We start from the raw sequence: 25,876 nt of genomic DNA, 5'->3' as shown, positions 1-25,876 counted from the left end.
TATGTCCTACCTTACAATCACTCACGATTAATTTTAATAATTTTTATTGGTTAATAATGGATGAAATGCGAGCGCAATGGGAAGCTCTTATGAGCAACCTGGAGAACCCCGCAGACCCTTATGCCGATAAAAGCTTTACAGACTCCGACGTATGTAAGATGTACCTGGTTGGAGTCTGCCCATATGACCTGTTTGAAAATACGGTAGGAAGATTCGGTTTTAAGGTTAATGATGTGCAGAAGCATTATCTTGGCCCCTGCTCGAAAATACACTCTGATGAACTGAAGTCAAAGTATGTGTCTTCATAGCACGTCATATGTATTAGATACCTGGAGGAACGTAAAAGCAGATACTACGGCTATGAAGAAGATACCATGCGCGTTATAATGCCGCTCATCGAAGATTGCGACCGCCGAGTACAACGTGGACGCATGAGGGTTGGTGATTATGGATTGGTAGATATACTTCCTAGGCTGAAGATGACGGCGCTTGTAAACAGACAACATTAGATGAAGCAACCGTACGTGAAGCCAAGCGTATAGACGAAGAGATTGAAAAGAAGATGAAAATTGTAAGTCCATTATATTTTGCGGTGTTGTGATTGTATGGAATTAATAGTTACTTTGGCAATGAACAGTCACATTGTGTTTATGTCATAACGCGTGTAATGTTCATAACTATGTGTCATACTTCCATTATATCGAATCAACGGTATTCCGTACTTATCATTGACACGAATAACATACGTAATAACAGGCTGACCAACTCGGGATGAAAGGAGAAGTGGAAGAGTCGTTCAAAGTACTCGAAGAGGCTGAACTGTTAAAGAAAAATAAACTAGAAATGTTAGAAAAGGCCGGTGAATCGTCATACCAATCGCGCATTAAGCCGTGTGATATATGCGGAGCGTTATTGTCAGGTATATTTCGATCTTGACCTCTTCAGACCATTACAGCAAGTGACACTGACCGGAGATTAACGGAACACTACAGTGGGAAAATACACGTTAGCTACCAGAAACTGCGTGATATGTCTAAGATCCTTAAGGACTATATCAACGAACACAAACCACAGAGGTAGGACGATCTTGTAATGACTACATGAACCAAGCAGTCAGAAGGGAAGTGATCGCAGTGCTAGCCGCTCGTATGGTAATAGTAGATCAAATAACCGTAGATATAACCGCAATTCCAAATCAAAGAGTTTAAGTAGAAGTCAGAGCAGGGGCAGGTCACGACAAAGACGCAGCCGCTCACGTGATAGACATTACAGAAGACGTTAAATCGGTATGCAACACTGTAGTACATAATTTGTAGCAACACTAGAATGGAATCGCATTAAATACGGCGAAAATGCCGTATTGCTACCCACAGGCCTATAGACGAATGTAACGTCAACATAAGGTTCACAAATAACACTTTGTAGGACTTCCATGGCCAAACAGGTATTAGTTACCGTAGGAACCACCAGCTTCGATGAACTTATCGCAGCAGTGGATACTGACATAGTACAACACGAATTGCAAAAGTTAGGCTACACACATATATGCTATCAGACAGGTAGATCGTTGTACAAAGTTAAATCCGCTATTCTTAAGACGTCAGTGCTGCAGTTTGATCATGATTTTGATAAATTAATCAACCAATCGGAGCTTATAATATCGCATATGGGTGCCGGAACCGTGATTGATGTATTCAACGCAAAGAAGAAGGCTATATTTATACCTAACCATAATGTGGCTGGAAATCATCAAATGGAACTATACAACGTCATGGATGAGTGTTATAAAGCTAGGTTGGATAATCTAATTTCAAAAATAAAACATGCCACTGAAACTACGGGGCCATTCTTCCACCTACTTCTGCCACCAACGAGGCTAAAGGAAGCCATTGAAAATACATTATCGCAATAGAAACGCAAGTATAACCCTTTATATAATTACGTTAACGTACGAAACAAGTTTATGTTCCCTGACGACTAATGGTGACCCCAAATTTTTCAGGAGTACCACAAACAGCAACTGTGTTGCTTTATAGAGCGACACATAAACCGCGATAATTCGAATAAGATAGTATTGGACACTGCCATACTATTCCTGTTGACGCTTGGTCATATTTAATGTCTCAACGATTCCATATAAGCGTTGAAGGTTATCAGAGTCCTCAGGTTTACCCTGACGGCTATTAATCGCAGTCTCCTGCATTAAGCGACCCAGGGAAATTAAATTCTTAGCTCTTTCAAGACGTTGCTCAGCAGATACATCAGTATCCTTGCAGCACTTCGGGACCACTAACTTTATGGTACGCTCAATCTCGTAAAGAATAAATGATGTAAGATGCTTTAAGGTCCCTAAAACATTATCCGCAGAAGGCTTGTTATTTTCATCACCGACGTTCTGCTTCATGAATGTGGCAATGTTATAAGCAGACCTGGCCATGGACATCGCGTGACTAACCGAACGTGTGGCTGACTGAATGTTAGAATAGGCAGTACCCAATCCCCAAAAGCTTGTAGCCTCAGCAACGAAATACTCACCGCAGTTCTGATATACCCATCCAATGGACTCTACCATGTGACTACGAGTATAGTCATTACAGAACTCTTGTATCTCCAATGTCAGCACGCTATCAACGACACCATCGGACACATGTGTATCTAAACGTTCTGCCAATTTTTTGGCCAAATTAACCACACGGTATTTCTGCTCAACCATAAAGGGTTTCTTGATAGATTCCACGTCTTTTACGTGAGATGCAGTGTTCACAATATTTTTCAAAATCTCGAATAAACCCACGTAGTCCTCTAGTGCATCAGCGCCGAAAAACAGAATGAATACCATACACATTTCATCACTGGAAAACTTAATCTGCTCCGTTACGCCATGGGCATCATAAATACGACGACTCTCGTCGTCATAGAGAATCTGATATGCCTCACTAATCTCTTGAAACTTAAGATTGGCCTCAGCATCATTAGGGTTCTTATCAGGATGGTAACGAAGTGCTAATTTGTAATATGCTTGCTTAATTTCAGCCTTGGATGCTGATGACTCCACACCCAAACGGTTGTACATTACCATATCAGCTACAGGACCAACACGACTCGTAGTGTTTTGGCAAGCAATGCTGTCACTATCCGTTGCTGGTTTAGCGTAAAACGATTCGCGTTGCCTTTTCCTCTTGGAATAATCACGAGATAAAGAGTAGTTTTCCTCGTTATCTCCCCATTGAAATATAGAAGAAACCTGGGATGTTCCACTGACAACCATATCGGAGACTTGCGATGTACCACTGATGACCATTTCCGATACTTGCGATGTGCCATTGATCACCATTTCAGAAACCTGCGTTGGTCCATTTACCACAACATCAATAAATGTTGAACCTAACCAAGATAAAGTGCTTTGTCCCTCTGCATCATTGTTTTCCATGGTTGCATTTTCACCACCTTTATTAGCGGTGTCATCCTCATGCATATACGGAGCTACAGCATCGACACTGCCTTCCGGCACGCCGTTTTCAGACAACAACATCGTGCTATAAACACCCTGTACCACTTTTATACTACGATGAATAATTTCGGGAAATATACGAAATAGTCCTGAAAATAGGTATGGCAATATACTATACTGAATATCGGATTTCTCAACTCTATGGACACTGTAAAGTGATATCAAGTAAGTGGTATATCTACAGAATGTAAAAATGTGTCAACAAGTGTACCGTCCACACCGCATACAGACGACTCGGAGGCCCAGAAAAGAGAGACATGTACCTCACCGAAAACGGTATTATAAAGTCAGTAATAAAAGACCATTAATACCTATTGGATAAATAGGTTCACCTAATATAAAAAGTATGTGCATGTCCATCAATAGTGGCACTAGATGGAGGGAGAAGTTATCATACACAGCACGTGCCCAGTGACGCTACGAATGTGCAATTCCTATGATATTAAAGTAAACGAGCTACTAGATTGCCATGTTTTATTTATAAAGTGATATAATAATCGGTAACAATGAATATGGCGTCAAGGTGTAGTAAACTCATGGTCAGGGAGATCGTAGATTCCAGTGACGCCACAATGCTGATTTCGTTATTCTGGCGTATCATGGCCATCAATAGATTCGATTAACTAATTAGAATAGATCACGACATGTTTTAATCACGTAAGCATCATGTTCTTAAAAATAGGGAGGGCTCAACCGGAAATCCACCAAATGTGCCAATGGGTTTGATCACCGGTGGCCTCCTAAAGATATTAATACTTAATGTAACAGACTTTTTAACAATACGGTAGCATACGACTCAATTAGTGACTACGAAATTCATGTGACCCATAACACACGGGTCGGGGTATTGCATGACGCCGAACAATCACTCGACCCCAAAACGCCTTGAACAATCTGGTCCATAAAACGTTAAATCGGTATACACTATCACATATCTATGACGTTTGTAGCAATTTCTACAACGGGAAGTAGAAAAACGCGGGGTCGGAGCTCTATCAGCATGTTCCAACAATATATATGCCCTGCAATAATCACATGGCACGATATACACAATTCGACAACCATCTACTTTTCATAGGATCAATAGGCTTCATAAAGAGTTTGTGAAGCAATTGTTAGCGGTTATAACCGCGTAAAAGGTATTTCACGGGGCCACGATAACTCATGTTAGGCTCCATTGACAAGTCTATCTGCATTATGCTATATTCGTATTGTAGTATATTGTTATGAGACATTATACTATTTGCTTAGTGGTTAGGTCGTGAAATGCAAGTGCTGTGGACCTGACTATTAGCGAGTCTATTGGGATACTACAACGGGATGGCAAGTAACCCTGATTCAGGTCAACTATTTTTTATCTTGGAAACTTAATATCATCAACAAGGCAATAGATGAATCATACTGCTTTGATATAACTTGTGTTATTTGTCCCATCCTCCTTTCGAATAACACGGTTCATGTGCATGTAGACGCCACCCAATCACAGTTCAATAGGTTTGTTTCTAAATGTTATTGGATGGTTGTTTGACACTATTCCGCTGGATGACAAGAGGGAATAACTATCATTGTAACGGATATATCTGATCAGAACAGGCACAACTATTTAGGTTGCATTCACTACCAAATTGTCTATCTAGACAGCGTTAATTGCTGTCTGCCTGCTAAGGTAATACCTCACCAATAGCAACCATTCAGTCGAAATACGACGTGTTATATGATCCGAATCATTGGATACATTACGTGGAACATTTCAGGAATATTCCCTATACAGAAAATCTATATTGATTAAAAATGGCACTTTACGAAGGGTTCAATGACACACCCATCCCGGATATGTGCATGCCAAAGGAAACAAAAATAAGTGAATCTGATATGTCAACATACATAACGGGATATAATGACAATGTTGGCAATCAATTACAATTCAGCTCCATCGCAAGCTCACTCACTCAATCCCGAGGCACCTTCCCGGAGAACATATCATACAAGATAGAGGGTATGTTTAATTATCATGTTAACTAATACAAACAGGAAATGCGCTCACCTGGATTGCACGGGGGCATCAAAATGATTTTACTATTCAATGCACAAATGCATTGGAAATTGTAGATGGCTTCTTTCGAGCGGAATATTTCCTAGACACTAGTAGAATATTGGACAACCACGGGGAATTGCAAAGTCTATACCACACCGAAGTACCTTCTATATCATATAAACCGAGGCAATTGGTATCACAACAAACAATTGTCCGTACCGTAAGAAAAATGAAAGAAATTGCTGCAGCCAAAGAAGAGCTTCTCACAGAAGAACGATTGGCTTTAGAAGAACTAGGTTATAGCGCATCTGAAATCGAAGCTGAACAAAAACAATATAGAGATAAATTAATGAAAGAGAAAGTACCTGGGAAGAGTAAAGATGACGATGTTACACCCATAAAGACAGATGAATGTATTCGTGTTATGAACATTACACAAGGTCGAGCCGACGAAAAATTCCCTGTTGTTGAACCTCTAAAGAAGAGTAAAAGGGATGATGGTAGAAAACAATTTTTCGCAACAATCGATTACTCAAGTGTTATTAAAAAAGATATAAGACTGCTAACATCGGACGGTAGCACTGTTAAGCGCAAACGATCTGTGAAACCAGCGGAAGAATTGCAAAAATATGCAATTCCTACAAAAAAGCAAAAAAGACGACGATCAAATATAACTGTCATTAACGTAGTGTCAAAATCAAAACGGAAGGAACGTGATGTCTCCCCAACCGAGGATGAGGAGTGGATACCAAATAGCGGTAAAAAATCACGGAAGATGGCGTTTTGAAACTTTTGTATTTAATAAATTGATTCTCACTTTCTTTAAGTTTTTGATTGCAACTAACTACACGATGATGTGGTAGCTTTCTACACACATCTATAGATAATTATCAATCAATAATGGTAGTTGTTATCGCAAAATCGCCTTCCTGCCGATTTGGCCGGGTACACACATTAATAAAGGCGTTATTGTTTTTAATCACATTCTTTTGTGTCACCTTTAAACACACGGAATCACTGGTGTCTACAATTTCTACTAAAGGTTTTGCCTCGTTTGATGAAGTCCATGCCGATGTAAATCCCCAAAATGACGCGAATGAACTGGCAGAGTACTGTATTGCTGGAGCAAGAAGTTCTGGGCAGCCTGTGCAACTGGTCAGGCCATTGACAAACCGTCTAGGAATCGAATTGGTACCCGAGGGTCTGCAACTATTGGCATCGCTCCAGAAACCAATTGCTGTCGTATCAGCTGTTGGGAATATTAAGACCGGTAAAAGTTCTCTCCTTAATGTGCTAAATGAGAATACCTTCTGTGCAAATGGTGAGCATATTAATGGTTTCGCAACGAATGATCGTGTTGAACCCCTTACTAGGGGGATATGGATCTGGTCAGCTCCCGTAGAAGTGGACTGCTCATTAGTCCAACAACTATCAGATAAGAAATATAGCCAAACTGGCGTATTTGACCACTTGGTGGTCAAAATCACATCTCTATTTGAAGGTCAATTAAAAGCATCATTGGTTGATAAGGTGAATATCAACGCCTCTGACTGTCTATACAAGAAGATAAATGTAGTATTCATGGACATAGAAGGCTTTAATGCCACAGATGGCTTTCAGAAATATGACGAGGCACTGTTTACAATTGCTGCTGCGCTAAGCACGGAACTGATCTATCTTAATCATCGTATAATTGACGCAGCTGATATCATACAGTTACAACGCATGCTGCAATCAGCGAGCCATACCCTGGTAAACATGTACAAATCGCTGTCCAACGTACCAAGTGTGAAAATGCAATTGGGTAAAGATGGTAAAGGTTATAGTGGGATAGATATTGTAAAGCAGGGTGAAAAGGCTACAGAGATATTCACAGAGGAACCTAATACTAATGCAAACCAAATTTCTGATGCCGAATCACTTAACTTCAGCGACATGCTATTAGAACTCCAGAAAAGCGCCAACTTAACACTTGCTGTTCAAGGATTCGATTTTAAGTTAAATTACACTGCACTGGATTATGTTAATAGTGTGGTTAATCAGAAACGCTATGATATTTCGTATGGTGATCAAAAGTCTTTTTATGATTACTTAGAACAAACACGTACAAGTTTTGTAAAGTTGATCCAACAAGATGGCAATGCTGATCCCGATCAAGTAGTCGCTGATATTTTAACCAAGTTGACTTCAAAATACAAATATAGCATCCCGCATCTCTTTGGTTCAGTCGATGCACTTCTTACATCAAGACCCTGTGCTTATTATGGAGGCTGCAAGAAAGGTGACCTCCATAAGGAATATTTGGATAGTATAAAGAACTACAAAATGAGACTTTATAAACGCAGTGTTTCTTGTCCAAAGAAACGAATATCAACTGTACAGCAATCATTGACACTCATGACAGGAGAGGACCTCGGTCATGTATTGGCCCATCTCATTAAAATATTAAACTACTCAATGCAGCATGATGTAGAAATTTCCGGCGAAGACAGTAAAATAACTAGAGCTAGATTGGTTGTTCATGACTTGGTAGAGTTGTATTCCGCAGATCTTTTGGGTTTTATCAACAAGACTCCCATACCACTGGAAAAGGAATTCGAAATTTTCAACGGTGTTATATCCCCAAAGTATTCGCATCTGCTGGCCATAAATCTCCAGTACGACCTAAATCCGATGATGTACCAACAGCTTAAGGGTGACTATGACAAAAGAGTACACGGGATATACTCGCATTTGTTACAGCAGCTCCATAGGATAACGATGGATTATTGTTCCTCAAAAGTTGCCCATGTGAGAAATGTTATACGCATGCGTATTGAAGGATTTAAACTGCCTGTATTGCCTAAAGTTATCGAAGAGTTCGAAAGTAGCAAACAAAAATTACTGGAGATATACACCTCAGCGATAGATGAAGCTGGCATCAAGTACTCTGACAGCGAAGCTTGCAAGCAAGTATATATAGATATGAATGAATTTATAAATAGCCAAATAGATGACCTCAAAACGGAAAATGATAATGAAATAAATATGAAATTCCAGGAAGCCGCCAGGCATGCCATAGGCTGTTTTATCGCCGATGCAGATCGAAATGATTTAGATAAGTACAAAGTTACATATGAAAAATATGAATCATCTTTGCAATCGTGGATTAAAACTGTAGATGATGTTTTCAAAAGTGAAATTGGTGACTTTAGCTCAATAAAACGGTTCAATGATCCCACAGTTGCGTTCTTGCAGCAGCAGATGGCATTGTTAGTCAAGGAAAGCAGGGATCACTGGAATGACGTTTGTAAAGATTCTATAGAGCATATAACACAAAAATTCAAAAGAACGTTTGACGGCAAGCTACAGAAACTACTCCCAGTGAGACCCGCCCCTACGCAGCTCATGTCACTTGGGGTTGAGTATATACGATACATGGGACTGAAAGAGATCAACGGTTTATACTGTGGCTCTCATAAAACTGCAAAGAAGTTACACGAAAAGTTCAATCAAATGATCGATGCAATGAAGCAAAGAGTACTAGAAGAAAATGACGAAAGCATATTGAAGCACTTTCACAAGGAATTTAAACTAATGCAGGAAGAAGCTATGGAACGTGTGAATAATGTCTACCATTACTACCAGCTTGAATCGCACCTTTACTGGTATGTAAGGAAACATATTTTCCCACAGTCCAAAAGCTTGATACAATTGTTAAGACCTGAAAAGGCTCTTGATGAAATGAAGAAAATTATGGATATGAATATTGTAAACAGTGTCACTGATGAAAAGATACATCAACAAATGAAAAATATCATGCTCAAAGATAGTTCCAAGGCACTTCATGCCCTTAAATTGGACAGTGACATGTTATTAACTGCCGTGGTTGGCAATTGGCTAAAAACGCAACTATATCCCAATATACGAGATAAACTGATGATACGCCTGCCGAAGATGACTACTTTCTTTGCTATGATCGTATGCATTATATGTACCATGTTGTTGTTCAAGGCCAAAAACATAAGAACCTTTTATTACTTATGTTTCTGTAATGCAGCAGCCTTGTTGTATATCTTAGGTATGCGCAATTTCTTATTGGTAATAGGAACGGCTCTGCAGTGGATCGCAGCGATTGTTATAAACATTATGAAGTATATTGGAACGGCTTGGTTTATCGCTATAACTGGAATAATAATGTCCGTATCTTTTATATGGAAATACTACCGCCGTCGTTCCGAAGAGTCAAGAAGGTCACGAAGGACGAAATACCTTTTACTTAAACGTAGTAGATAAAGTTTCCGTGACATAGGTTAATAATGCCGACTAGCTTACTGGATATGGTTGATGGACATAAATGCTACATTTGCGGCTTGCTGAAGATGCATGGCCGCACCGTCACAAGGCATTATTCCCTTGCCATGAAAAAATTCGCGCGAAATAGTGTCGAAACTAGAAATAATCAATACTATTCACCGTTAGAAAATATAGCGATTAAAAAATAGTTGTAATAAAATATACATGACAGTGCTTTAGATTGACTACTCTTTCTTGGCTTTGTCTAACAATGTACCTAAACCAAATGGATCCGCGGTTTCCTTGACAAACTCCACAGGGGTCGTTCTCTGAACCATAGTTGCATTAGCGAATGAAGGTACACGCATAGCTTCATTTACACCCAGCGACTGCTGGAAACGCTCACTTGAATGTTGATATATACCGACAATACTCCTGTCAGCAAATAGTGGCTTGTCATAAATGTTGTAATTCTCATCCTCACCACCATCGAAGCCAGAATCGATGCCAGCAGCAGTATTGAGAAGTCTGGTGTCATGGGCATCAGAAAGCTTACTAGGAACTGGTTGGCCCAAAGCTACACGTTCAGTAATATCCCTATCCCTAGCAGCAGCCGCTTTAATCTTCTTGCCAGCGCGTTCTAAACGCATCTCACGCTCAATTTCACGCTTACGCTCCAACTCAGCTGCCTGTAACTCACTATCCAAACCCATTCGTGATCGTTCCTCTCTAGCACGTGCAGCTAATGCACGAAGCTGCTCTTCCTTCTCCTGAGCTTCCTTCAACTTCTCCATCCGATGAGCCTCGTTACGCAACCTAACCTCTTCACGAGCAGTACGTTCTGCCAAGGAAAGACTCTCGCCGAATACAGCGAATTTCTCATTAACGAACACCTCCTGCAGACGACGACCATCTGCTTGAACACGCTTGTCAATTGGTATGGTGTAACCCTTAGAATTCTTCCAATTGCTGATACACGGTGGTATCTTCCAAGCCAATTGGTCTTCTTTGGTCAATTTGCGAGGTGGTGAATGTTGCAATGGTGGAGGTGGTGATGGAGCTGAGGCAGGAAGCTTCCTATTGCGATATCTAGATGGCTCTAATGGGTCAGTTTCCTTCTCCACCATTTTAATTAGACGCTGATTGATAGTCTTAGAAGATTGTTGACTAGGCGTGTACTTAATGATCTCGGCCTCACTTCTCGGACCTGAAGTAGCCGAGTTCTGTTGCCTTCTACGCGTTAATGCCATGTCTAATGCTTCACGTGTTCGATCTAAATTCTTGTTAATATCGTCATCAGAAGGACGCGCAAGGTCACTCTGGCTAAAATGCTTCTCCCGCTGATCACTGGGCTTTGAATAAACGATCTTCCCATCGCGAACCCCTTGACGAACTACAGCATCAAACTCTGGACGTCCATCTGGTCCGTATCGCAAGGATAGGACACGTGAGTTCTGCAATTTATATAGGCCCCCGTAACAAATCATAAAAAACAAACCTCGGTAGACTTGCTAGACACAGCCAACTCATCTTGTATTGAAAAAGAGCCTGCTGTATGGCTGTCTTGAGCTAGAATCTGTTGCTGGCTCTGCAGCAGAGCGTGATGGCTCTTCCTGTTAAAGGTCAAGGCAGATATTATGTAAACTAACCTAGTATATTCAGCCATCATGCATAAAATATATAAATATAATAAAATTATTTTTTCCCAATAGTGGTACTACATTAGTTGTTGGTTAGGAACATGATCAACACATCTAGTGTGCTCAGATCAACTGCGTTAAACATGGTGTAGTTTTTGAAAAAACATGGGTTTTGATAGTTGATTGCCTTTTAAATATATATTAATTGTACAATATAAATTACCTGTGATTGAAGGAAAAAACGAGCGGCAAGGTTCCTCACGGCGGCGCGATTCGAATCGAATGTGTCGTTGAACGCCTTTAGTACTGTAACCGAATATTCACAGAGAGCATTGCCGTAAGTACGCGGAAACTTTAAATTCAGGCAATTGCTGCTTGCTTCAATAACATCAAGGATCTCCGTGGCTTCTCCGGAGCCAGTCTCTAACATGTGGCTTAAATATACCGAATATACGTCAAAGTCTTCCAGTGACTCGCAGCGTGATTTCATGCGCTTGAATAATATGTTGTAGTGCCTTTTCGCATCTTCAAACATACCCAAGTCGAAGTCCATGGTTTCGGCGTATAGACGTAACATGAGGTTATTGTTGTCAAATGCCTTAAGCCCATATGACAACAATGGAAACACAACAGGTGAATTGAAATGTGCTTTCAAAGCATGGGCTGTAGACGCAATCTGCCTAGGTCCTAGTTCATTATCCAATATGGCGTATTTATGAATCCATGGTTTGTAATGGTCTAGCTGATGCATCACCTTCCATGATATGTCTCCGTCAGAAGCAATTATACCTTTATATCTAAACACTAAATACCTTTCGTTGCTAAAAAGTTGTTCAAAATGAGGATCACCGGCCCATAAACGATTGCATAGCCGCCTGGCATATGATGTATTTGGAGGGCATGTACCCAGCGGATTTAAAGATAGAAGTAATTGTACTCCATAAGGACCTCCTGTATGCGGTATCGCACAAAACTTAGTTGGCACTACCACAATCTCTGTATGATACCATTCACGCATCTTCTCACCGAACCATCTGGCATCATTGCAGTCACCTAATGTATAGAAAAAGTGTGTCTTACGTCTGAGTGATACGTGCTCATACTGTGGGTTTATAACTGTTCGCATCTTTGTGGCTGCTCTTAAAGCGCTTGATGTAGGCATATCGGACAAAAGGGGTGTACCAGGCTCCACAAAACGGTTCACCCAAGTAATAAGGTCCTTAAGCTCTCTATTGTTATACAGCTCGCCAAATGGTGGCGCACGTATTTCAGAAACCGGTAATGTATTCCAATAAGGTGCTATAGCAATCGATGCAGCCAAAATTGTAGCGATACGACTACCATCAAATTATACGTCACTAATTCCGCCTACCTGTATCTCCAACGTCCTAAACGGAATATTTGCATGAGATACCCTGCAAAAACGCACAATAATGGAAGTGCCAATACTCTTAGGCGTGATACCAACATAGCCATAAAACAAAAGGCAATGGCTTGTAACAAAAAGTAGCTATTGAACTCTCCACGAAATCCAGATAGAGGACGATAGCGCTGTAGTATATATATTTAGAACACTAGAACCTACTTTCCAAGTAAGAAACAGCATCACTACAAAAGCAATTCCGACGTAATGGAATAATCGTGTTGGCACTATGCGCCGAATAACCATTATAGATAGCGGGCGGAATTCCTTCATCGAATAAATGTCATGAGGTATAACTTACTGTACCCAGAAGGTATATTTGGGAATCGAATGTTGGCTTGGTTATCCCTAGCTTGGATAGAAACATATCGCTAATGTGGCCATCATGACGAGCAGTAAGTGATAGTAGACCTTCTTCAAGACAAAAAATTGAACAAGCGAGTAATAACCTTTGTATTGTGTCTCCAAAACTGACTTTACCATTTTCCTCAGCAGGTAATGCCATAAGTGTAATTAAAAGTGCAACAATACCAACCAGAAGGTGCGATGTAATGAGGAAAGGAGGACATAACATGATGAACCACGCTGCAATAAGCGCATATAATGCCATGGTGGTTATCTTCCACATCTTCGTGTCAGATATAGCTCCAAGAATGTTGAGTATAAACAAGCACACCAACTGGGTACCAACAATGTGTAGTGAAAGCTGCCATGTCAAAAACATCCAAGTAAAAGACAAAAACAGTAGCCTCCTGAAATGTTTCATATCATCTTTACGATTGCCTAGAAGTTCCCGAATACAAAGTAATGAAGCCCATAATCCTGTTAGAGCGAAGTTCTCTCTCAAGGGAATGGCGGCAATTCGACTTATCAGTTTCTCTTGAAAATTGGACAGATACAGTCCGAAGAATAAAACGCCAGACCATATAGACTTGCCCGTTTTGCAGGATAAAAGAAATAATAGAGCAACTCCACCGCCATTCAAGATCATAACTATTAGTGATAGGTAATTATATATTTTAATGACCAACCTGATATAGCATAAAAGTTGAAGGAATTGATAGAAGTTGATATGCTATTTAAAAAGCGGTATATGGCTCCAAGCAGTATTTCTGTATATAGTTATTACGTAAGGCAGCAATGGACATTACCAACCTTGGATTATATTTAGACGCCGAAATGAAATTATGGTAGTTGGAAACTCAGTTCTATCGTCATAACTGGAGCATTCTATAAGCATAACGCACAAAACTCACATAAGATTCCTCCAGACAGTACGCCAATCCGGTGCTTCCACAACATCATTGTAGAATGACAAATAGAAGGCAGACTATAGACAAGTGTATTAGACATATAGATTGATAGACACATACTTCAGAATAGTACATTAGTTTCTGGTCCTCGGGTTCGAGATCAAAGATGCCGCGGAATCGTCTTAAAAGTAAAGCTGTAACAAGGGCCCTGGGAATATTAGATCTGTTGCAAATAGGCCTACCATACAGCCAATGTTGCTAAACCGTAATATGGACCCTTCATTGTCCAAAATCAGCCGAATACGTTATGTTAAACGGAAAATGTATCTGTGTGCCTTACACATGAAAGGAAAAGTGAATTTTACACGTATTAAAATTCCCACCCATTGTTGCATCTTTAGCAATGTATGATTTATATTGTCAATAAGCTGCTTTTCGAAGCAAAGATAGTTTCTACTGGGCCACACTGTATTCTTGTGGCGGTGTGTAGATAAACTACGTTATTATATAGAAGGTCTGCATTATGAGTCAATCATATATGCATCAAAACTATCAAGCAGGACTTGACAATATGTCTAATAATATAACAGTCGAAGGGTGGCTTATAATGTGTAAATGGTAACACTAACAAAGTGTAACTACATAAGTTAGGTAAACTGTGTAAAGAGTTGATAAAAAGACTATCTAATAGTATGAGTGATATACGATTATCTGTTGAAACAATTTGTCTTTTGTGCCATCATTTTGAGATTACCATGTAGGTGTGTAAGGCACCCACATAAATTCACAGGGTGAGAAGCATTATTTGATTATGTTTATGACGTCGGGAATATATTTTGCATGAAATATCAATATAAGGTTCAACACATCAACGGTTGCAGTGGTCAATGTGTAGAACATTTTGCATAACCATATAACAAAGCAACAAAGGAGTCGATGAATATTATTTCTATAAAATACTTTCATTGAATTTCCAAAATGATTATCATTCGTTAACGAAGTTTTAAAACTGATGTGTATTGTTTTATTTTGAATTTACGTGCACCTTCAATAATCCACGGTTGCTATGAATGGATAATTAAAGCAGTTGTGAATCGATGGCTACCCTCGTTGTGCCTTTGGCATGTCCGCCAGACTGTCATCTGTTTGCTGAGTCGGTGGTGGATAACATGGAAAACCAAACTAAATGCGCCCAGAGTGGTCACAGGCTCTTCATTAGGCAATATAGAACATGTGCAATATCACGATTGTCGGATACGAATGATATAGGTGATCAAACTGAGGAAAACGGTAAATCAACGTTTAATGCTCCTGGGTGTCTTACAAAGGAGAGATCGCATTCCTCAAAATATGCAGTGGAACTTGATGATAGTGAATCGCATAATATCGCTAATCACAAACTATTGTCTCATAGTCGCGCTGGCAGTGCAAACTGTCTTAAACAATGTTCCAGTGGACTGTATAACGTCAAGACGTCGCGACATATATCGCATACCAATAGGATCAAGGATTATATTCTTCTCCTAGGTTTTTTTGCTTGTCTTTCCGTTGTTAACGCGCATGGGAATGGTCACACTGAACATGATAAAGACGGCTTTGACACTTTGCACGAGCCATTAAAATTTATTGTGTGTTTAATTACCATAGGAAGTTCGGTTGTTGCATTTTTTGGTGGTTCTACCTTTGCTACAAATTACCTTGCAGATGTTTTTGGAAAACAGGATAATAAAGCCGTGAGAGCTGTCGGTTGTTTGTTGGTTGCGGTTTCGCTAGTTACAGTATTCGCTGGATGCCACCTAATCCTAGCAAGTCATACCGGAGTAAGCAAAAATGAGTTATCCTGTCATGTTGCCATGCAAACGTGCGTTGGTGTTTTACTGGTGGCCGGTATGGCTAATCTAGGCTTAGGAACCGTTCTCTTTGCTGAGACTGTGAAGAGTGAGCATGCCATCAATCCTGCAGTGGTGGGAACTAACCAAACTGTGGTTAGAGCATTGGCAATCACGCTATTTGTTATCTCCATACTGGTATTGTTGGCGGATGGTGCTATAACGGGTGCTGTAATCAAAATTCATGAATGTGAAGGCAAGCATATAAGTGTTTTTGGATATGTTATGAGCATCACTGCCTTCATAGACTTTTGCATCGGCAATTTCATTGTGGGTGATTATGAGTGTTTGTACAAGGATGAGCTCCGAGAGTTAGTAGGTCACGGGATTGTTGTAGTCATCGGGCAGGTATTCGGATGTATGATTGTTGCGTCCGTCGTATGCAGCATGGTGGTTGACCATGTCCACATACGTGCTGAAAGTGCAATTATCCTTGCTGTGGCTATGGCGATTAAGGTGGTAGTCCTGGATCACTTTAATTTTATGTGGGCAATAACCATTATTACTGGCACTCTCATTTTATCTTTTATTGTTATAGCGGGGTTGCCAATAGGAGCTGCTTTGCTTGATAATGGGCAACGCGATAGCAAGGAGCATAATCATCATCACCACTCTCATGGTCATACACGTAATCATAGTCATGGCAGTGATAATGATGGCCATGGCAGATCTTCTCATCAAGGATCTTCATCTGGCGAAGAACATGATCACCACAAAGAGAAGACTGTTATACACATTGCACTTGAAAGCTGTGGGACGATAATGGTAGCTGTTGCGGTGACTGCGTGGTTCTCTTATAGATTGCTTTACGAGAACCTGTATTCGGTAGTTAGCAAAACTATCCACGATGTAGTTCGTTACATCAATTCATAGTTATGAGCCTTTGTGTCTGTTGTAAATTTAATGTTATTGAACATAGTATCATACATGGTGTTAGGGGGTGGTTTGTATGTGTTTAATCCCAGAGATTTTATCTAGTGGTTAATATATACTGAATAGATCGCGGAACTGTCGACGTTATCTCATAGATTTATGTAGTCTATTATAGTTCCACTTCTCACTTAGATGGTTGAACACATAAAGTTCATTTTTGTACCACGTTTTGTTTACTTCCTATGGAGTATTGTATTTGAGTATGAGTGATGAAGTACCTCGTTTGTCGCTTATGACATGTCGTATTTATGCAGAACTGATGGTGATTTAGAGGTATATACCTTGTGCAGGGAAAATGCAATATCGGGCGGGAATATTTAAAGTAATATAACCTTTTGAATTGATGTGGTTAACATATAACAGTTACTATACATCTGTCACTATAATGCATTTAACTGATGATAAGTAACATCTCCAATATAGGTAGTCCAACTATTAAATAAATGAGTTTGTTGTTCGCATCATTATCTGGAAATATGACTTTTATTTAAGATATACATATATTCAATCTAAATATTGGAGAATTTAACATTATTATCCTTTATATTCAAAATATATAAACCGCAGCTGAGGATATTCCAATTATGGCGAAGAAGACCTTATGTCATTTCTTAGTTGAATAATGATATCTGCCACCATCGAACAGTATATCAATTTTGGAAACAGGTATGATTTCGTATCTAGTGACATAAATGTTACCATATACATATAAGTAACAATCGATGGTGTCTCGTGAAAAATTGCCAAAATATATAGCGAGACGGATTATGTTTTTCAATATCACCATTTTGTCCTGCATAAAACTGAAGTATTAACAAAATAATTTTCGTGACATGCAATGGTCAAAAACGGGGGAAACCCTACGTTAATGTCCGTCAACGAATAAATGTTTTTTCCATAATTACTTTATTTTTGGTATACAAATTGGAAACATGTTATCAATATATCACCTTCATGTGGCTTGTAATGCCCCAATGGTCAATTTGTATAATGATGTGGAGGTGGTTGAATGGATTTATTCGATCGCCCACCAATAAGAGATACATTGGTGATCGAACGACTACATTTACCACATGAAACATATATATGTATATATCTACATTTAACAGTCTAAACTGTTTTGTATATGAATATTCCAATATAAGATGTAGCCACTGGAATATGCAAGGGACAATATGTTTTAGATTGCAAACTGAATCTTAGACTCAAAATGCAACATATTTACATACATATATATATATAATTTTTTCCAGTAAACGTATACATCGCTGAGATTGGAATTCAATGTATTCAATTATAGATCAGATGAAACTTTATTTTACTGGGGATAAGTTTGATGTTATTATTTCATGTTCTACGTGTATAGATACATATTCGTATGTTTTCTCTAATGTGGGAATCTATTGCTGAGTGTTGTTTTTTATCAAATATATGATGCCCATCACAACAACCACGATGACAAAATATTGAATATATAAATAGTTGGTTATGCATTTAGCATTAAACATGGCTTACATAACATCTGAAGTGTGAAAAGCGGATTATCATTTTCCCTTTAAAAAACGTGTTCAAAGTGATCATGTAGAAAGCATTGTACCATTGGTAAATGTTTCATATAATATTAGCATTGAAATATGTTTTGGGATACTTAATAACGATTTGAAAGGAGAATAGGTGACTCAGTTAGATGTATACATTCATTTCATCATTTTGCATGATCCACGACCCTACAATAATTTATGTAAAATGCCAACAAAGATTCTTTTTTGACCCAATTGATTCATATATGGCAATGTAATATATTGACAAATGCAAAATATATTAGAGAGAAAGCTATAATGATCATTACAGCTTTGTGCTTTAGATTATTCCATTATTGCCCTTATTGCAGTATTTACTTTTGGATATTTCTCCAATTGAACTGTTTTGAAACATCACAGTATGGCATTGACAAATATTACATTCATACATTTTGACAATATAAAAGATTCGAAGCACAGAAGAAGGAGCACTACAATTTTTTAATAAGAATTTTCCTGTTTTACTATGTGCTGTTCTATCAATCATTTATTTCGTGATATCAGCTAATAAAAACACGTGAGAACGACTAGATTTCAACAATGTTTAATAAAAAGCACGAAGTGTGATTATTAAGCAAACCACAACAGATGGAATTGATTCCCTTGCTGTTACAAAAAAACGTTTTCGTTTCATTGCCTATTACAATGTCTCACAAAAATAAGTATAATTCTTGTCTTTCAAAACATGTTTCTTACATCGAATAATTTACACCATTACAGATAAGTTGATCTCCAGAATCATAATAACATATTAAAATCAATTATATCTACGGTGATGTGATATATTATAAATATCAAAGCGTATTTATACTGATGGTCACCAATCTATCAAATAGTGGTGATGCGTTATCACAAAAAAGAACATGGAAAAACATTTTTCGCGGATGCACTATCTCCTGTATACAATGAGGTATGTAATACTTATATTGTACAGGCATTTTATATAGCTGCTCATACATCATAATATTATTTATATCAATGCGTAGGATTAAAGATTCCTGTGGTGATGTCATTAAAGTGAATATTTCGTAGTTGGATAAGTTCCAGCCTGATATGTTGCAAGCTAACATTTATGGCTATTGAATTTATAATTATATACTATGCCCTACAAAGCTTTATCAACATGATTAATGTACCTATAACCCTATTGATTATACTTCTTCACATGATCGATATGATACTTAAATATCACCCCAACAAACTTCCATGCGTCATTATATTTGAAATCATTTGATAATAAGCCCTATGAATTACATAAGTGGAATCTTCATATGTAGGGCCCATGGTGAATATTGGAGGTACCTATTGATATGAACAAAACGGCCAATAGTTACCCCAAACTAATGGAGAGCTTTTCAGTGACTGTATGCCATAGGTTTTGCAGCTCTGTAATGAGCATTGTTCCCATCAAGGGCAGGAATCTCATTGGTGTGGCCATGTATGAGAACTACTCGAAAATCGTGTATACCAGACGAAATCAAAGATTCTACACTATTATACTACATCGCTCTAATAAAACATACTTTACAACATTAGTGCTAACTCTGTTTCAGGAAAAAATTTTGCAGCAGAATATGACCACCACATACAAAGTGGCAGACATAATGCCGCTAGCAAATATCGTTGTGATCCAAGTCACAAAGATCTTGCTGTATAACTTAAAGTTGACGTATTTCGTAGATATACGATTTAAGATGGGAAATTTCGTCCACCGAGTGGGCTTGGGACCCTCAAGTTCAAGCACCTGTACTTCATTAAAATTTTGTGTCTTGAGGTTTTCCACAAGTCCAACTCCAAGAATGCTAGAAACACTGGCGTGAGTGGAACTAAGCGGTATGCCCAGATAACTGACTATTAAAACTATATTTCCAGCTGTTGTGTCAATGGTGTATCCCCTTGATGGTGTGACCCTGGTCAATTTCATCCCGACATTTTTGATAACTTGGTAACCAAAAAACGCGAGACCGAATGACATGCATAGACCACCTAAAAGTAAAATATACCAAGGGGTGAAAGCTTTGCTCTCCTCTACACCGTAAAGATACAACAATAGGACTGTAGCAAATGGCGCCACTGCATTAGCTGTATCATTGGCACTGTGTGAGATAATGACGGTTATAGCACCAATGATTTGCATAGCCGAAAAAAGAACTTCGGTTTTGTGATTTTCAGTATCCTTCACCTGTTCAATAACTCTAGCAGTGTCTTCCATATCCATTGCACTCTGCAACAAACGTTCGTGAGTAACCTTGGATGAAGATACGTTTGACATGTCTATTACCTCAAGTTGGCTTCTACCAATGTTTAATTGCATCGATTGTGACCTTTCCCTTGCGAAGAAGCACTTAATTTTTGACATACAGTTGTTGTCAATATCCTTGGTTGCAATTTGCTGCGTCGACAGAAACGACCAACCATTTTTAATGCGGTTAACACCAGGGATGTATGACGAAGGAGTTAGAATTAATACTAACAATAATGACATTGAAAATATTACAATTGCTTTATTTCCCGCTGAGGCATTGAACCACTGGACATAGTTGTATATTGCACCTTCCGTGGTATTAACCTTCATCAGTGGGTTTTCAAAAGCCAACAAAATTACCAATGGCAACGTTGTACAAGCAATCAAAAACGGTTGCGTGTACATCAAAATGGTACATGAATGTTTCCTCTTTAACATGGCTTCCTGCAATAAGATGTACAACGTGCAGCTGACAACCACAGCAATAATTGGAACGATGATCCATGATAGAAGGATATAGAACATCTTTATCCAACGAACACTATCAACACGACCTGACGCAACACCAAAGCCTGCCAGTGCTCCAATAATCGAATGTGTCGTAGATACTGGTATACCGAACCACGTAGCAAACATTAGCCATATTGTAGCACTGAGACTCGAGGTCATCATACCAACCGCCAGATCCCTTGGAGCATCGTTGAAAGCGTCAAAATTCAACACCTTTTTGCGAATAGCGTCTGACACCGAACCTCCGAGCAGCAGCGCTCCAAAAATTTCGAAAACAAAAGCTACAATTAGCGCCGTTCGGAGCTTAAGCGATCCGCTTCCGATAGATGTTGACAACGCGTTAGCAACATCGTTGGCACCAATGGCCATAGCCAGAAATACAGCCACTAGCCCTGATGTCACAACTATCCAGAGTAGTTCCGGATGCGCGATCGCCATACTATGTATCTTAAAACGATGTCCGTCTACAATAAAAATTAATTATCTTCATTTTTCGAAACGACGCGCATTATTTAGATCTGCGATGGCGTATCGCGCGGCAGTAGGATTCGTGGCGTACCCTTCTCCCCATCTGTTATTATCCCCCTTTATTCGCACAATCAGCTTCGACAACTGAGACGCCTGGAAACAATAATATACAATGTAGTTTGTACGCGATGCCTCCAGGCAGCAAATGTGCATGTATCGCTAAGTTGGCGCAGCTTCATACCACTGTACTGGACGAGTTACATCCTTGCAAGGAGCAAGTCTACGAATCGCGAATATCGCAATTGCTGGGCACAATAGATGCGTTACAGTTAAAGTAAGCCGTAGTATAAAACGAATGCTTGCACAATGCCTTTATCATAATACTCTTTGTATGCATTCGTACACACATGCTTTTACTAACCCATCATAGGAATGACGACCTACGTACCGAACTTGCTGATTTACACTCAAAAATAGCTTCGGATCCGTTTTTGAGCAGCAGGCTTCAAGGTGTATTGTCAAAGCTTCAAAATGGCTCATCAAGGGTGTACGGATCAGACTTTCATGCTGAGACCAATGCGACTGCTTTATACCGACAGCTGACAATCTTAGAGGTGTGTATACGCTTTGAGATTACGTATGTTTCATGATTTCATAGGATCGCAATAGAGAGTTGGAAAGCCGACTTTCTATGGAATATGCAGTGTCTATGTCATGGAAGCACAAAATCCAGGATATCGAACATCGTTTAAGGGAGCAATTAGACGATTTGGTAGGGGAGACACGGGATGTTAGCTGTTTGAAAGATAGCGATGCCGTTAAGTCGCGCTCCGATAAACGTGAAGCTTTATCAAAGGAGGCCTTTGATTTACTCAAGCTTGCAAGGATAAGAATCGCAGATGACAAAAACCGTATGTTGTAAACGATGATTTTGCATTTGCCCGCAGGAATTGATAGCTTCGTAGCCCGTATTGCAGATCTTGAGAAGGAGCTGTTAGAACACCGTCTTCGGCACCCCGATTTAACCAACCAAACGGTGAGCACTGACATTCACGATGATATGTGAAGTGTGCCCATTCTGCCATATTACTTTAACCCGTGGTAATATTGTCGTTGTACGACGGTATTACAACCTGTCTGTATTGACTTTGGAACGTTTAACTTTTGCGCATTTATAATAGAGTAGAACTAGGACTTGTTATGTGTTGTTATTCTTTTCCATAAGCTAAGGTTGTATGCATTGCACATTATCGTACAGACACGTCCATTGCCAGGGATCGACGTATCAGGGTTGCATTTGGGCCGCCCACATGTGGAACAGGCTATTGTAGAAACGGCACGCATGCAATTAAGCAGTTCACGCAACGCCATAGGTTGTGAAAGGGAGGTTGAGCTCTCCAGGTTGTCTATTAACAATGAGCCACTTATTTTTAATGACAATATCGGCGCCGCGCCTGCTGAATCAAACGGATCACGGGAATCTGCTAGGAGGCAAAAGCTAATATCTCTATATAGTGATATTTTGGACTTACTTAAGCAAAATAGGACGAAGGCACCTCCAGTGCCTATTCAACAAAGCAAGCAGACGAAAACTATATTGGTTCCCGTTCCGGCAGACAGCAAACGCAAGCCCCGAGCCAACAAGGATTCCAGGAGACAACACGAAACAAGTAAGAGTAGAAGTAAATCACCAGACGATGTAATGTCTACGGACACCTTGCCTATGGCGCCATCTGCAGCACCTCTATCAGAAACTAAAGAAGCTGCTGCGACACCGTTGGCACATGAAAAAACGTCGATAACTGCAGGCGGAGTAGAGTATAATAACAAGTTGCCTTCAAATCCGTCAGTCGGCAAAGAGGAAGGATTAGCAGCCTCAGAAGCAGAAAACCTAGATACAGTTGTTGCGCCATCGACATTTGAAAATCAAGATGAAGCGTTCAGCGACAATCTACTTTCATCGGCTCCTCAATCAGACGCAGAAGATTCACATACATTATCGGATATTGGTGAACGCAACCATGAACTTGATATCTCCGATGATGTTATGGAAGAACAACCATCTATTCGAAATGAGTCACTACAAAGCAGTGATACTATACCATTGTCTGAACCAGAGGTCCCTCCTAGTGATTCAACGCCATTATCGCCAGACTCAATATCAAGTGTTCTTGAGCAAAATATCGCAATTCGTATTTCTTCATCAATCAATGACGTTTCACCCAGCAGAGTTTCGGATTCCGATTTTAGCGACCGATCGTGCCAAGATGTTACCTCGTTACATGAAAATGAATCAACCGTTTCTTCACATAGTCCGCCGGATGCAGAACTGGATGATAACAAACTAGCACCCGATGCAATGTCGTGGTCGGATAGCATATCAAGTGAAACAAGTTTGACTCCGGATGACAAGGAGGCATTTAGCCCTATAGTCTCGCATGAAGATGATGCTCCAGTGGCACAACCTGTAACGTCTGTCGCCACAAATGTGGATGAAAGTGAAACGGATATGATAGTAAATGACGATGTTGAGCCTCCGCTATCGTTAGGCACAAACGTAGTTTCCGTAGAACATTCTATTCATTCTACATCAAGGTCAAGCACTCAAGATAATGTTGAAGAGGCGAGACATATCTCAAAGCCTCCATCAGCTATATCGGATACTGAAAGCATCAGTGGTTATTCGGAAACTCCTTCTCTTGAGTATGAAAACTCTACAGTCGTACTTCCTGGCGCTTCAATTCAGCCTTTGACGGAGCAGAAACGACAGATTCTAGATGCTTTAATGTTGTTGTTGGAAAGTGTCCCAATTTTAAAGGATCTACCAAAAGAAAGGTTACGTAGCCTACTTCCTTACTTCAAGCTGCAGTCATATCCGCCTAGAGCAGCTATTATTCTAGCTGGTGAGAAACCACGTTATTTCTACATTTTAGCATCGGGAACTGTATCTGCGTATTCTTACGAGGGGGTGAACAAACCGAATCGATTGCTGCGCAAGTACCTTAATACTGACTATTTTGGGGAGTTATCGCTGATTAACAAGCAGGCCTGTACATCTTACATTATTGCAGAGAGCCATGTGACGGTGCAGACAATGTCAGGATCAAATTTCTTGAAGCTTCTGAAAGACTTGCTGCCCAAATTTAGAGAACGTGCTTTGGCTTCGTACTCTTCCAACAAAAATGACGACACTAACGCTGAAGTTACGACTGTTAAGAAAGATTTCCCAGATGTGTCTCAGTTCATAAGCGGTATACCTATTGTCAACGTACTTGCCAAGCAGCAGAATGTAGCCAAACTCTTCAGATACAGGGAACTATCTGACGGTGAGATCCTTGTGAAATCCATTCTAGAGTTACGTGATTTGTGTGTTGTTTATAAAGGTGCCCTCGATGTAAAGCTACACGGATCTAAAAAGATTGCTGTTATAGACCCCAAATCATTTATCGGTGGTGTAGACTGTTTTGATAGCCAAGTAGTTGATGCCATGGCATCAAGTCATTTGGTTGCTAGTGGTGACACTTTATTGCTCATTTTAGACGGTGATATATTGAGAGAGCGATGTAAAAATGTACTGGAACATGTACGTCATTTTCTGGAGCAATACTTCCGGGACAAATTGCAGGAGCTTGAGCTTCTGCAGGGCGTAGACAGTTTATCAGCGCGTTTTGAGCGTATAACCCATTCGGTCAATGCAACTATTAGTCTAACTCAGCAAAGCTCTATAGCAGGTTCATTTATTAATGACTCCTCTGAAGGTGAACTGGATTCTGAAGATGGATCTCCTGTTTCTGTTAGCACCGATACACCTTATGTATCCGCTTTAACTGGATCTAAGATGTCTTTTGTAGAGACTCCGAATGACAGTATTGAAACGAAAAGCATGGAAGATGATAGTGATATTATGTCGTCATCTAAAGAAGCATCTATTCAATCGAATGATAGAAGCGACGCTCCTGCTGCAGCATCTATTAGCGTTGCAAGCAGTATTCAACAAAATGATTTGGATTCTGATACTATGGTGACAACTGAAACCAGTGATTTAGACGACAGTGATTCGTTTACCAGCAATACTATATAGGAGATTGCTTTATCGCATAACCAAAATGATGGA

At 39.7% G+C, this 25,876-nt stretch overlaps 11 protein-coding genes across 11 annotated transcripts; 7 read left to right on the top strand and 4 right to left on the bottom strand.

Annotated features, from left to right (window-relative positions):
- Positions 1–17: 17 nt before the first annotated feature.
- BBOV_II005650 (LUC7 N_terminus family protein) lies at positions 18–1,426 on the top strand. The gene is made up of 8 exons (XM_051767438.1): positions 18–203; positions 240–292; positions 326–437; positions 473–571; positions 757–919; positions 956–1,076; positions 1,111–1,286; positions 1,326–1,426. Exons 1-7 carry the CDS (start codon positions 57–59, stop codon positions 1,280–1,282), a joined length of 867 nt encoding a protein of 288 aa, XP_051623185.1. The 5' UTR covers positions 18–56; the 3' UTR covers positions 1,283–1,286; positions 1,326–1,426.
- Positions 1,411–1,937, top strand: BBOV_II005640 (glycosyl transferase). The gene has a single exon (XM_001610033.2). The coding sequence runs from the start codon at positions 1,433–1,435 to the stop codon at positions 1,910–1,912; it is 480 nt and encodes a 159-aa protein (XP_001610083.1). The 5' UTR covers positions 1,411–1,432; the 3' UTR covers positions 1,913–1,937.
- BBOV_II005630 (DnaJ-containing family protein X-domain) lies at positions 1,913–3,841 on the bottom strand. Its single transcript, XM_001610032.2, has one exon. The coding sequence runs from the start codon at positions 3,530–3,532 to the stop codon at positions 2,090–2,092; it is 1,443 nt and encodes a 480-aa protein (XP_001610082.1). The 5' UTR covers positions 3,533–3,841; the 3' UTR covers positions 1,913–2,089.
- A 530-nt stretch (positions 3,842–4,371) lies between these two features.
- BBOV_II005620 (uncharacterized protein) lies at positions 4,372–6,339 on the top strand. The gene is made up of 2 exons (XM_001610031.2): positions 4,372–5,507; positions 5,543–6,339. Exons 1-2 carry the CDS (start codon positions 5,303–5,305, stop codon positions 6,331–6,333), a joined length of 996 nt encoding a protein of 331 aa, XP_001610081.1. The 5' UTR covers positions 4,372–5,302; the 3' UTR covers positions 6,334–6,339.
- Positions 6,340–6,396: 57 nt separating this feature from the next.
- On the top strand, positions 6,397–9,900 carry BBOV_II005610 (Guanylate-binding protein N-terminal domain family protein). The gene has a single exon (XM_001610030.2). The coding sequence runs from the start codon at positions 6,447–6,449 to the stop codon at positions 9,819–9,821; it is 3,375 nt and encodes a 1,124-aa protein (XP_001610080.1). The 5' UTR covers positions 6,397–6,446; the 3' UTR covers positions 9,822–9,900.
- Positions 9,901–10,050: 150 nt separating this feature from the next.
- Positions 10,051–11,502, bottom strand: BBOV_II005600 (SKIP/SNW domain of chromatin family protein). Its single transcript, XM_051767335.1, has 3 exons — positions 11,471–11,502; positions 11,320–11,434; positions 10,051–11,275 (listed from the first exon to the last, which is right to left on the bottom strand). The coding sequence occupies exons 1-3, from the start codon at positions 11,488–11,490 to the stop codon at positions 10,067–10,069; spliced, it is 1,344 nt and encodes a 447-aa protein (XP_051623184.1). The 5' UTR covers positions 11,491–11,502; the 3' UTR covers positions 10,051–10,066.
- Positions 11,503–11,514: 12 nt separating this feature from the next.
- On the bottom strand, positions 11,515–14,464 carry BBOV_II005590 (uncharacterized protein). Its single transcript, XM_051767381.1, has 10 exons — positions 14,380–14,464; positions 14,258–14,345; positions 14,141–14,214; positions 14,040–14,104; positions 13,916–13,996; positions 13,186–13,877; positions 13,047–13,151; positions 12,834–13,012; positions 11,685–12,798; positions 11,515–11,648 (listed from the first exon to the last, which is right to left on the bottom strand). Exons 1-10 carry the CDS (start codon positions 14,418–14,420, stop codon positions 11,544–11,546), a joined length of 2,544 nt encoding a protein of 847 aa, XP_051623183.1. The 5' UTR covers positions 14,421–14,464; the 3' UTR covers positions 11,515–11,543.
- Positions 14,465–14,956: 492 nt separating this feature from the next.
- On the top strand, positions 14,957–16,996 carry BBOV_II005580 (putative integral membrane protein). Its single transcript, XM_001610027.2, has one exon. It carries the CDS (start codon positions 15,235–15,237, stop codon positions 16,897–16,899), a length of 1,665 nt encoding a protein of 554 aa, XP_001610077.2. The 5' UTR covers positions 14,957–15,234; the 3' UTR covers positions 16,900–16,996.
- A 3,060-nt stretch (positions 16,997–20,056) lies between these two features.
- BBOV_II005570 (Phosphate transporter family protein) lies at positions 20,057–21,796 on the bottom strand. Its single transcript, XM_001610026.1, has one exon. It carries the CDS (start codon positions 21,730–21,732, stop codon positions 20,089–20,091), a length of 1,644 nt encoding a protein of 547 aa, XP_001610076.1. The 5' UTR covers positions 21,733–21,796; the 3' UTR covers positions 20,057–20,088.
- A 120-nt stretch (positions 21,797–21,916) lies between these two features.
- BBOV_II005564 (uncharacterized protein) lies at positions 21,917–22,934 on the top strand. Its single transcript, XM_001610025.2, has 4 exons — positions 21,917–22,096; positions 22,193–22,376; positions 22,421–22,673; positions 22,710–22,934. Exons 1-4 carry the CDS (start codon positions 21,951–21,953, stop codon positions 22,826–22,828), a joined length of 702 nt encoding a protein of 233 aa, XP_001610075.2. The 5' UTR covers positions 21,917–21,950; the 3' UTR covers positions 22,829–22,934.
- Positions 22,935–23,020: 86 nt separating this feature from the next.
- BBOV_II005562 (Cyclic nucleotide-binding domain family protein) lies at positions 23,021–25,843 on the top strand (the record flags this gene model as incomplete). The annotated part of the gene is made up of 1 exon (XM_051767874.1): positions 23,021–25,843. Exon 1 carries the CDS (start codon positions 23,105–23,107, stop codon positions 25,841–25,843), a length of 2,739 nt encoding a protein of 912 aa, XP_051623836.1. The 5' UTR covers positions 23,021–23,104.
- Between the last annotated feature and the right edge of the window lie 33 nt (positions 25,844–25,876).

This window comes from Babesia bovis, chromosome 2 (assembly GCF_000165395.2).
Source record: "Babesia bovis T2Bo chromosome 2, whole genome shotgun sequence".
Lineage (NCBI taxonomy): Eukaryota > Apicomplexa > Aconoidasida > Piroplasmida > Babesiidae > Babesia > Babesia bovis.
The sequence above is the reverse complement of the archived record's forward strand: the minus strand, read 5'-3'. Positions and strand labels throughout refer to the sequence as shown.